The sequence below is a fragment of the Haliotis cracherodii genome, unplaced genomic scaffold, assembly GCF_022045235.1.
Source record: "Haliotis cracherodii isolate W230 unplaced genomic scaffold, xgHalCrac1.p SCAF_4, whole genome shotgun sequence".
NCBI classification, from domain to species: domain Eukaryota; kingdom Metazoa; phylum Mollusca; class Gastropoda; order Lepetellida; family Haliotidae; genus Haliotis; species Haliotis cracherodii.
The window spans coordinates 18,827,868-18,840,132 of NW_027266297.1; the positions used below are offsets into that span (position 1 = coordinate 18,827,868).

The following is a 12,265-nucleotide window of genomic DNA, read 5'->3' on the forward strand; positions in this document are numbered from 1 at the left end:
TTGCTCAGTATCCACCTGACCATAGTACCCGAGTTACCCATCCCAGCCCTACAGGACACAAAAGTCCTGATTATGTACTTTGTTCAGTGTGATATGTATGACAAAACGTGATTGATGTAAAATCACATGGATGTATTCTAAGTTCAATAACTTTACACCAGAGGTAATCAAAAACACTTTTTAGAAAAAATTTGTTAATGTAATGATACACAACCTAATGTGCAGATTATTGCAACTTTTTGTTACGTGATAATTATCTATGAAAGGCCTCCAGTCCTTTCAGATGCGTGTTTTAAGCAGATGCTGAACCCATCAAGTCAATATTGCCTGTTGTGAACCTGACATACAAGCTTATTACAATGCACAACCTATGGCAATGTTATCAAGTCAGACATTGTAGAAGCTTCATTGCAATAAAATAGTTACACATAAAAAGCTAAACACATTCTGCAGTAGCATAGTTTATTCAACATAAAAGGTACCTCAACAGTTTGTTACTGACAATAAAATCAATGTGGAACACCAGAAATGTTTAGTTTCAGCTGCATGGGCTGAACAGGATTAGATACATAGCTAGTTCCCACAAAACTGAGGCACAGAACAAAATGTTGTGCAAATTGCTTCTTACATTTACACTCACTGTTGCCAGTCAGAAGCAAGAGTAGTAAAAACATTGTGTAGTTCTTTATTGGCTTCTTTAGAACAAAGTTTGATTTACATTTTCATAATACAATTATCTTGATAATGTCATTTCAAGATTAGAATAATTATCAAAAGCTTCAATATCTACAAATGTATTTGTTGATACTCTCAAGACATAACGTGCAGAATGAGCTGAAGAAAATAAGTCTTTCAGCGACAACACGGTAAACCATGTGAGAAAAAATACTTTTGTTATTGCCAAAAATGAGAGAAACTGTTTGGTGTGTGTGTGAGTGAGAGAAAGAGAAATCAAAGCAAACACAGTATCTATGTTCCTGCAAGAATACACTGGTTACTATCAAAATCTGCAAACGTTTTTATTCCCGACAATGAAGCAGTAACTCGCCCAGAATTCGGGGAGCATGATTCTTTCCAAACAAAGCAACAATATGTTCAAGACAACTTTTATTCTGTAACATGGATGTGCACTATCAATATTCTTCTCTGCTTATACTATGCATGTTTTTTCCTGAATGTGGGGTGAAACATTAATTTTCATATTTCCATATGTACAAATTCTAATTCGATAAAAAAGAAAATATATTAACAAAACAAGTATATTATCATGATTATGTTGAATTAAAGATAAATCTTTAGATTACACAATCAGGTATGTTTCTATATAGGATGTATAAACTAATTTCCCATATTGTAAATGTTTGTCAAGATAATTGTATATACATGTGTTAGTATATATGTATAAATATAAATATCCTCTTGTGCTGCAGTCTGAGGCTCACAAAGATCAGCTGCATGGTAGTAAAGATACTTTTAAGAGGTGAATGGTTCATTTGTATATAATCAGTAAGTAAGGAAACATTAAGATACAAATTTCAAGTACTATTAACATCTAGTATTATTCAGTATCTCGTATTAAGAATTTAGACATCTCAACAAAACCATTTTGAGCAAATGTACACACAAAACAGATCATGACATTATGTCAAAATTCCAAAGTAAACCAATGCTCCAATATATACACATTTAACAGTATTACTGGTACTGGCATGCAGAGATCAGTTGTGAGTGTCATTTGAAGTGGGTATCAAGCATTAAGGGAGTTTCAGTCTTTAAAAGGGGGTTCCACTCATTAAAAGAGGAGGTTTGTCCAGTATGTGAGTCCTTTTAAAGGAGGTTTCAGTGAGTTTCAGTCATTGTCCTAAAGAGGGCTCCAGTCGGTCATGAAGAGGGGCCTCCAGGGTCATGAAGTGAAAGAGAGTCATCAAAAGGGGGTCCAAGTGAGTGGCAGTCATGTAAAGTGGGTTCAAGTGAGCGGCACTCCTTTATAGGGGGTTCAAGTGAGTGACAGTTCTTTATAGGGGGTTCAAGTGAGCGGCACTCCTTTATAGGGGGTTCAAGTGAGTGACAGTCCTTTATAGGGGGTTCAAGTGAGCGGCACTCCTTTATAGGGGGTTCAAGTGAGTGACAGTCCTTTGTAGGGGGTTCAAGTGAGTGGCAGTCCTTTATAGGGGGTTCAAGTGAGCGGCAGTCCTTTATAGGGGGTTCAAGTGAGCGGCAGTCCTTTATAGGGGGTTCAAGTGAGTGGCAGTCATTTATAGGGGGTTCAAGTGAGTGGCAGTCATTTATAGGGGGTTCAGGAGAGTGACAGTTATTTATGGCTTCGGCCTGACATGTTCTACTGTCATTTAAAGGGGGTTCAAGTGAATGGCAGTTATTTATAGGGGGTTCAAGTGAGTGACAGTCATAAGAGGGTGTTCAAGGGGATTTAAGTGAGCAAGTCATTTAAAGGGGGTTCAGGAGAGTGGCAGTCATTTAAAAGAGGGTTTAAATGATTGAGAGTCACTTTAAGGGGGGTTTAAGTGAGTGACAGTAGAACATGGCAGGCTGGAGCATTAAATAACTGTCTTCCTCATGGATAACTTAATTCTATGTTTTGGATTTGTGTGATTATAAATGGTACTGCATCCCAAATATCAGATGGTCCCAATGAGCAAAACCTGATGCAGACAAGGCTGCAGTGACTTCAGCAACTAGTCCGAAGACTGAGTCTAGGAAAATGTTGTTTGATTGTATACACTGAGTCATCATAGTTCACATATTGACACTAAAGTCTATTGAAAATGATGCCAAGAGACAACTTCCAGATTGTTGATTCAGAAGTTTTTGACACAGACTGAGGTAATTTAAAAAACTGTGGTTCACACCCATATATGGCACAGATAGCCAAGGGAGAGAACTTGGAGAACATGTCAAATATACTGACTGAGTGAGTGAAAAGTATTCCAGTTAACATCATGGCGTGTCAGCCAAATGGAGACGTTTACCACTTTGGTGAAACCTGCAAGCAATGGATATGATGCTGACAAACCTAGAAACATAATCGGGGTGAACTGGGATTTGAACCCACGAACCCACAGGAAGAAACTCCTTTGACAACTGGGCCACCTGTGCCCCCCATCAAATATGGAAATGCTCAGATGTATATGGCTTGCAGCATGTACCTGCCTTACATGTGCAACAGTTTGAATTAGCTACAAAATCTGGTAATAGGGAATTATTAATTTCATGAAGATAAAATATTTTCATACAAATACAGTAATTTTACAACTTTAAGGCACATTACAATAACAAATGTAAATACATTCTGAAATATACAGTAGACAGGTAAATTAAAGTTAAAGGGAGTCCAACATTACATATCAATGGCAACAGTGACACATTTTATGTAACACCAGTTGATCACGAATCTGAAAAGATTTCTGGTTGTTAAAAGTGAAAGAATATTTTCTTACCTTTTTTATCAATAGACCAGATTTTTATCAACCAGTTGACAAAAAGCCTTCCTTAGAATATATTTGATTTATTCATGCTGTATGCTTAAATAAAATGGCATTTTATTTAAAGATGCATAGAGAAATAACTTAAAGAGAGACTGGGCTTGCTCAAAACTACAGTCTTACTAATTTTGAGACTGGTCATTCAAATGTTTTTTGTATCTTCAAACAAACAGGTTTAATGATCTAGATCAATCTTTCAAAACACAATTATTACACAAGGACGATGTCACAAAGTCAAATAACACTTTTGAACAAACACAAGAAAATTGATATTATTTTTCATTTCATTTGCAGAACCTATTCACATTTTCCATGAATGTACATTAAGAAACAGAGCTATCTACAAGTAATGATCAAGGTGGGAGAAGGCCCTCGTATGTTGGCCTCCAATGTAGGTGATGAATGATGTGGTTTATATTTCGACTATGAGCACCAATAACACACTATAAGCTTGTAACAAATAACAAGGTATACAGGCATGAATAGCTAAAATATAATACTGCTCATGTAAGACATGACATTATACACAGCAAATTCCAGGTATGAATTGTACATATGCATGATCAAGATATTAGTACAGATAATAAACATGTGAATATCAGGTAATAATACATCAGAATTGAAATTTACATAAAGAAAATTCCACAAGGAATCCATTTTCACAAGGAACTAGTCATTTATTATGGGGGGTGGGGGTCAGAATAGATGGGATGGGGGAGAAGAGGGTGTCATCAAAATCAGTTCTATTTTTTTAAATAAAAATATATTCGAACAAGACCAATCCCAGTCTCCAAGTAACTATGCATGTGCATTATTGTAATCCAGAAATCTCATGTCAACATAACCATTGAATTACATATAAATACTACACCTTTTATGGTCTGGGAACATCTCTGAGGATGAAAACAAAACCTGTCGGGATTAATAAGGCTTCATCAAAATCAATACAAAAAATACACAATGTTTGTTCATATCAAATCTGCATACCTATCGAAAGTGCTCTGCAGAGATATATTGTGCAGTAGCACTGTCAGGGTGATCAGAGAATTCTTGACACAATGTACAAAGTGAGCTTGTGTCACTGTGGAAGTCATATCACTACTCTGTTGTCACAGCCTCATTCTACGCCTACAGTCTACTCGTCACCATACCACTAGGCAAGGCTGTGTCATCATTGTAGAAACTCACTGAATCTGTTATCAACAATATCAAAGGGTGATCAATATATTTCAAACATGAAATCTTATCCCCAATTAATCATAAATTATTCAATATAAGAATTCAAAAACATACTGTTATTTCAATCTAGAATAGAATACGATTATTTTGTTTATCAATTTAATGATGATGACATAAAATCCTTGTTTTTATGATGGGTCATTATATAATTCTATCATGAATTTGAGAAATACTTTATTTTGACTGGTCAACCAGAGGCATCAAATCACAATAACCACATCAGATTGAAACAGCATCAATGCAGAAGATAATATTAAAAGAAAAGAACTTCCTTCTCAGTCATTGTCACAGACATTCTCAATTACATCGTATATACAATTAAAAGTTATAAAATAAAGACCGGTAGCTGCAGTATTCAAAGTGTATATGGCAATATGTTTTGTGAAGAAAACATGATAGAAACATGATCTAAAACGTAGGTTTGCATTTTTCATTTCCAAATTCAATTTAGCGCAGGTCTAAATCTAGATCTAGGTCGCAATCTAAAGGTAACCTAGCTCTAAATTAAAAAGTATGGTTACTGCCTAAATATTGATAGGGCAAGTATGGGCCATGTTTGATTAAGACTCAAAGTATTTCAGGAAAACACTGACCCAGAATATTTTCCTTTTTTACCAGTGAAGTCTTTACTGAAAACAGTATGGCAAGCGCTGGTTTTTGTTCAACAGCAGTATAATGTATCATGTTATGTAATGAATGCATGAACATTGAGATATCTTCTTTCCATCTACGTCAGACATATATTTTACACATGGTATGATTTGATTTTCTAGAGGGACTTGCATATTGGTCTTTAATTACTTAATATATTCATGCATCATGTTATTGCCAAACTCAGTCTCAGTTGGAAGTAGATTGTTACAACTTTTGTTTGATGGAGAGACAAGCATGGCTCTGAAAATGCTGTTACATTGTCTTTGGAATCCCACAAAAAAGGTTACTTTGGCATATCAAAAATCAAGGGAAGTTTGCACTCCTTGAAAGCACAAAAGCACATATGGCCAGGTCAAAGGTCACAATTAGGTTAAAAGTAAAAATGCTTTGGTTCAAAGAAAATTATTTTTTTCTAGCACCCATAACAAAAATCGGATTGTATCATTGTACTAAATCTAGGCACAACATAACTTCAGTTTGGTCTTCTGGATAACCGACAGCAAATATCAACTGCAAATTATGGCATGTTTTTGCCACACAATATTATTTAGTAGCTGTTAACTTCAGAAAACAATATGTAGCAGATAATATAATCAGATGTATAAAAGCTATTGCTAACCTGAGCTGTTCAATGGTGTTCTGTATCAGCTTCATAACCATATTGTTGCCTGTGTAATTATACAATTACATCAGTCAACATGATAAAAAAGCTTGAATGTCTATTATGCTTTCATCAATATTATGCACATTGGCTTCTAATTCTAACAAACCATCTTCATCAAAAGATGGAAGATTGAGTTCTATGAATCATAATTACTTTTAGACAATAATAACCTGTATTTTGTACGAGATGTACCTCCACATACACGTTACACATGGTCTACTGACTGTTAACATGAATTGTCGATAACATGGACAACTCTGTACTAATTCTTACAGAAGAAATACAGTTAAACACTCTTTATCCAGACAATACCATTCCTAGTGGTGATGCCCAGATTAGCACATTGTGGATTAACAAATCAGGGGTGTGGAATCTAAGGACATATATAAAGTTCCCCAACAATAATTGTCTGGAAGGGAGGGTACGATGGTTTCACTATCTGGTCCACTGTCTGGGTGGTTCATCATCCACCGTCCCCAACATGAACATTAAATGAACACAATGTTGCAAGCAGTGTCTTGTTATTCACAATACTTGAATCCCTTGAAACTACCGGTACATTACTTGTGTAACAAGCATTAACAATGATCCAGTCAGAATTCAATAAAATCATCGATGAAGGGTCTTGTAAACTGCAATTAAGACTTGATCATGTTGAGAACATAAAAATGTACTTGGGGACCAGTTTTCCAAATCCAGATTTTAATAAAAATCCATTGCATTTCATGGTTTAAAAAAATGTACACAAAAATTAAGCCATAATGATAAGGAGAAAGATATATAATGTGTATCAAGTCATATTTGAAAATATATTCAAATCAATTTACCAGCCCAGAGAACATAAATAATAAATTCAGAATTAGTCCTCATTTACATGATTGTCATATTTGTATCACTGGCTACGACTGTGTATACATATGGGAGTGTAAGTCTTTAAACTAGATCACACAAAAAAAACCCAAGATCAGTAATGGGAAAGTACCAATGATAAACTAAAAAGGCACATTGTGTAGGAATATAATTTTCCCCAATAATAATTTTCTTCATGGTCCACATGGCACATATTAAACATCACAAAATTTCATATCAGGTAAGATTTCAAAAATATTCAGTAAGTTTGGTCCGATCCCAGTGCAACTGCACTGAAAATATTTTGATTCAATGCTACTACCAAGAGCTAACTGTAAGAAAATGGTGACTAGTCCTTGTAATGATAAACTGGTATTATTTTAGAACAGGAACCAGTCAATTAAATATCACGTGGAATTATTTCAGTACACTGCTGGAGCAGACCTTGAGTCAGTGAGTCCAAAACAGCAGGAACATCAAGGTTTGTATAACTTTCTTGAATTCTATTCCACACTCCCTCATTACCTTAATGTAAGTGTGTACTTCCAACTAATCTTAAACTTTACACAAAGCAGCACAAATGTGGGATTTTCAGAAAGAAGGAAGTAGGGCAAGGGACCTATTTCGTTCACAGGAGATATCAAATTTTGAAGTTGAGGAAAACTTTGAGATATTGGAATGACAATAATCAGACATGTTTAATGACTGACAGCTAGCCTCTTGTCTTTCTTATGCTCGCAAGTGTTTGACTTCTGACATGACAAATTACATAAGTATGGCTTACATGAGTGAAAAGGCGGATTAATTTTACTTCAACAGAAAATTTTATTATTAGCAAATCTATGACCCAAGATAATTTTTTACCATAGGTTTGAACTGTTTTTATCATGCTCATGGTTAAATGTTAGAAACACTCTTCCTGAAAACCTCCAAAATCAGCAGTTCAAGCACATTATAACCATACCTATACATTTAGTGTTGTAATAAGTTCCAAAGAGGCATCAGCTGAAATAAACATGCTCTATGTTCATTCATATGAACAATTCAGATAAGATACCACTTTCATAATGATTTGTAAAGATTTTCCTCAGATCTAAAATTATGCATATCTCAGGGGAAAAAGGGCCCATATCCTACCTTGTTCTTTAACTGTTGCAACACAACCTTTTTTGACAGCTTCAAACACCAATCTACCATATATATACTGCCATGACAAAATTTGTAAAATGCTTTTCATATCGATTTCAATAAATTGTACAGACCAGAATTGTTACACATATCAACAAGAACAAAACAACATGTGATGACAATAAAAAGTGAAATGTGAGATCTACAAAATTTCATCATAAAATGTTAACATGAGAGCAAGAAAATGTACTCTCGCCTTGTAGAACTGACAATAACTTTGTTTAAAAGTAAACATATACATGAGGTAAATAATTATTTTGAAGAAATTAATGGAAAAGAATACATTACTATGGCACAATATCAGCTACTAGTACATTAACAAAATGATAAACAAAAACAGAACATAGGAACATAGTAACAAAGCAATTGGCACAAATCCTGGTTAAACTGTATGACACAAATGCAGAAAAATATACGCCTTGAAATGTACAGTCATACTGGTATGAATAATAGTAATATCCCTGTATGTATTCAGGTAAAGTTGGAGTAAGTTGAGAAGTTCTCCAGGTAATCACGTACTGCATCATAGCAGAACTTGAACTGGTTCTGAAAGAGAAGAACACATGCCCTGAAAGAAGTATGCATATGAGTTTGGTTCACTGCTACTTCAACAGTATTGAAATGATTTATGTCACGACGTACTGGCCTTATTTACCACTTCGTGAAAGTCACAAGCACGTGCATTGTGTGACAGGGTGAAGAGTTTTAGCATTATTCCAGCCATATCATGAAACTGGATAAGGGCACCCTAAGAATGGGCTTTACTTATTGTCCCCATGTGATCACTGGAACCCTGGTCTTCTGTACGAAATATCAGAGCTTTAACCACTAACCTCTAGGTGAGGTGAGGTGAAATGGAGGTTAACGTCACCTTTAACCTTATTGCCCTTATATAGCGATGTGCAGGCACGTGTGTGTGTCTGTTTGTACTAGTCCCAATTTTATAGTGCAAGCCCATTGATATAGCATACTGCAATTTAACAGACCAGTCCTTGTTTTATCAACAAGTATCATTTATTAACAGTGTTTGGTGTGACGTGGCTGGGATTAAACCACCAACCTTCATCTCTCTGGGCAGACCCTCTAGCCACGAGACCACGGAGACGGTCATACATTCTGTAGGGCATGATAAGTAACTAGTAACTGACTTTATACTGACAATGGTTCTGGTTCAGTCACATCGCTGTTTAGGAAACAGTCACATCTGTACAATCAGGCCACGGTACAGGTTCTCTGTGGTTCCTTTTACATAAATCTTAGAGGGACTTACAAAGTCTTGGATGAGTTGTGGTCGACACACTCTCATCTGGTTGATGGTCTGCAGGATACTGACATCCTGCTCAATCTTTAGTCTTTCCAAGATGGCTGACAGCACACAGAACAGCCCAGATCTTGTAACACCATCCCTAGAAGAAGAAATGTGTCACAGTCATCAACACCTCATTCTCAGTCACGACGAAGTTGAATGTCAAAAACAGAAATAAAATAACAAGACATGAGATTTATTGGCATCATGACCCAGCTCATGGTATCTCCTTTAAAGTATAAAGATGTCTATCATTATCTTTCCATATTTAATGCTATTTAGAAACAACAAGTCATGCAACCTATTTGCTGATCGAATTTCCAGGTTCTTCCAAGTTATAGACCACTCACATGCAGTGGACTGTGACTTGTTCATGCTCCGTCTTCTGTTGCCATAGCACCACGGCTTCAATGACAGCAAACATGGGGAAGTCAGAGTACGGAATAACCTGTTCATGCATCCAGAAATTGCACTTGAACAGCTTGATCACACGTGGGGTACCATTCTGAAAATGGAAGTAAACAGTGTAGTACTATAAAGACAAACATTTTTTTTTAGACTAAAAATATCATTTATATTTATCCGGACTCATACTTATTGCCTACTTCATCTCAAGCACAAAGGAACCACATGACCAAGCCGGTAGACTCGTCACTCTCTCAGTTCCCTACATAACGGCCAAAACACGTAAAACGTGGAAATGAGGACAGCTGGGTGGGCGATTTAGCGTATGAGTCAGGATAAGTATAAATGACATTTTTTAGGGCTGGTGAAAAGATTGATAATCGGAATTATCGTCGATGGGAAGAACTTTTCGATTTTCAATATGAAATCATTGTCATCGAAAATAACTTACATGAACTATTATGATGAAATAGTTTTTAGATTTGCTGAAACAGACTTGTTATTGTCAATAATGTCAATTGTCGAAGATGGAAAGCAACTGTTTTTGTCATATCACAAATGTTCACCAAACAGCCCATATATATATTTATTATTTCACCTTATCCTGACTCATACTTTTTGCTTGAATCCCACAGAAGGTAGTGGGTTCCATCAAATGCATGACTCAGGCCATGATCTGTTCACATAACTCTGTGGGACCATGGTAATCTTTTTAGTTCTTACTATATCCTTGTGGGGAGGAAATCTTTAACATTTTGTGGATTTTGTAAAGTGTGCTTAGGAAAGATTTCCAGTGACATCCTATGCAGGAAGAAATTGTCCAACTACTCGTAGGCACGAAAATGAGAGCATGACAAGTCTCCAGGTTTGGTCATGTGGTTCCGTTGTGCCAGAGCGTTCAAGTGAGCTGACTTTCTGTCCTCTAGGAACACAGTTCAGGAAATTTCCACTATCTTTTGGAAATGAGATGAGACAAGCAAGAAGTATAAGTAAGGATAAGGTAAAATTAAAAGTATTTTCTATCCACTAGGCATAAAAGAAGTAAGATATAAAAACCTCAGCTATGAGCGTGATTAACAATGATTTCATGCGCCCAACAGCATTGTGGACATATTGCAGACACAATTATTAACATAATTAGACATAATTGAAGATGTAATGTGAAATGTCTTCACTGTCTGAGATGACATCACAGTCCATCATTGTTGAGTAAGTGAGTGAGTGAGTGAGTGAGTGAGTGTGTTTTTCCTGATACACTTTCAGTTGAGGTCATCATACTCCAACTCCCCTCAAGCTTGTTACTATGTCAGGCCATCTAAGACTATAGCTGCTACTACTGTAACAGCCTCACCTCTCCATTTCTGCTAGTCTTGTTGACTTTCAGTGTGAGAACTCTGTAGCATTCATATTCCTCATCCTCATCCAGCTCCACCAAATATGGCCCGTACTCCTGCTTCCTCTGGTTCTTCTGTGGCCAGTAGTAGCCTACAGTCTGTAGGAGATGTGTACTAGTAACTAATTATGTTTACAACAGCTCGAGTACATACAGTGATACAAAAATTAACAGTACCTTTAGTATTTACAATGCCAAAAAACAAATATTTGCTGGTCTTGAGTATTTGATGCTCATGAATCTTAACATTTGAAAATATTGGTTTATCCTCACCATGCTTAATCCATGTTTATTCCCCAAATATAGAAAATACAGGGCAATGGGACCAAAGGGTCATTTGCTTATATACTCACTGCCAAAAGAAACGCGAAACATTGAAACATATAGAGAAGTATGTACGTTAAGAAGAGATGTTTCCAATGTGTACCACTTAATGACAAACCAAATACTCAGTTAAGAGTCTTTATTCTTATCATGATATGCTGCTCATGATTTCCAAACTTTACACGCTAATCTTGCATGAGTCAAATGGTGCATCACGAGTCATGGATCTATTACATCACATGTTGATGTCATTTGTTCAAGAGCGTCGGTTCACACAACATACCAGTATGTTCGTCTGTGCATCAAACCAATCTAACATCTCTTGAAAATGAGTAATTCTTCATATATTAACCAACATATATTGTATTCACATTTCTTTTGTCGGTGAGCATATGTGGAATCAATGATTCAGGCCTCTGCCACATCCGAAGCACTTCACAAGGTTTATGAAATTAGGTGTGTATGAGTTCAGCAATGTCTACACATACCTCCTGGTCTTCATTGTCATCATTGAGCATGACGATAGTCTGGGAGTGAGTCTCAAACATCATCCTCCAGAAGTCAATAACAGTATCCTTCATCGGCATCTGTGTCAGCAGGAAGGCTCGCTTCTGTTTGTATGCCTGAGAAGAAGAAAATAATCCTCAGTACAAATATGTAATTCATAGTCGCAGCATTACATCAGTTGACTAAACTGTATGACATAAAATTGGCACCCGTTTTTGTGTACTAACTTCATATTA

The 12,265-nt window shown here is 36.1% G+C and overlaps 1 protein-coding gene across 4 annotated transcripts in view; it reads right to left on the minus strand.

The window, feature by feature from the left end:
• Nucleotides 1-465: 465 nt before the first annotated feature.
• LOC139480228 (uncharacterized) overlaps nucleotides 466-12,265 on the minus strand; it is a 54,385-nt gene continuing 42,585 nt past the window's right edge. For all 4 annotated transcript variants that reach the window (XM_071263256.1, XM_071263258.1, XM_071263255.1 and 1 more), the window contains exons 19-23: nucleotides 12,011-12,145; nucleotides 11,157-11,297; nucleotides 9,751-9,905; nucleotides 9,365-9,500; nucleotides 466-8,640 (exon numbers count right to left, since the gene is read on the minus strand). In XM_071263256.1, the coding sequence (XP_071119357.1) occupies nucleotides 8,566-8,640; nucleotides 9,365-9,500; nucleotides 9,751-9,905; nucleotides 11,157-11,297; nucleotides 12,011-12,145 (642 nt within the window). In that variant the 3' untranslated portion in view covers nucleotides 466-8,565. The remainder of the gene's footprint in view (nucleotides 8,641-9,364; nucleotides 9,501-9,750; nucleotides 9,906-11,156; nucleotides 11,298-12,010; nucleotides 12,146-12,265) is intronic.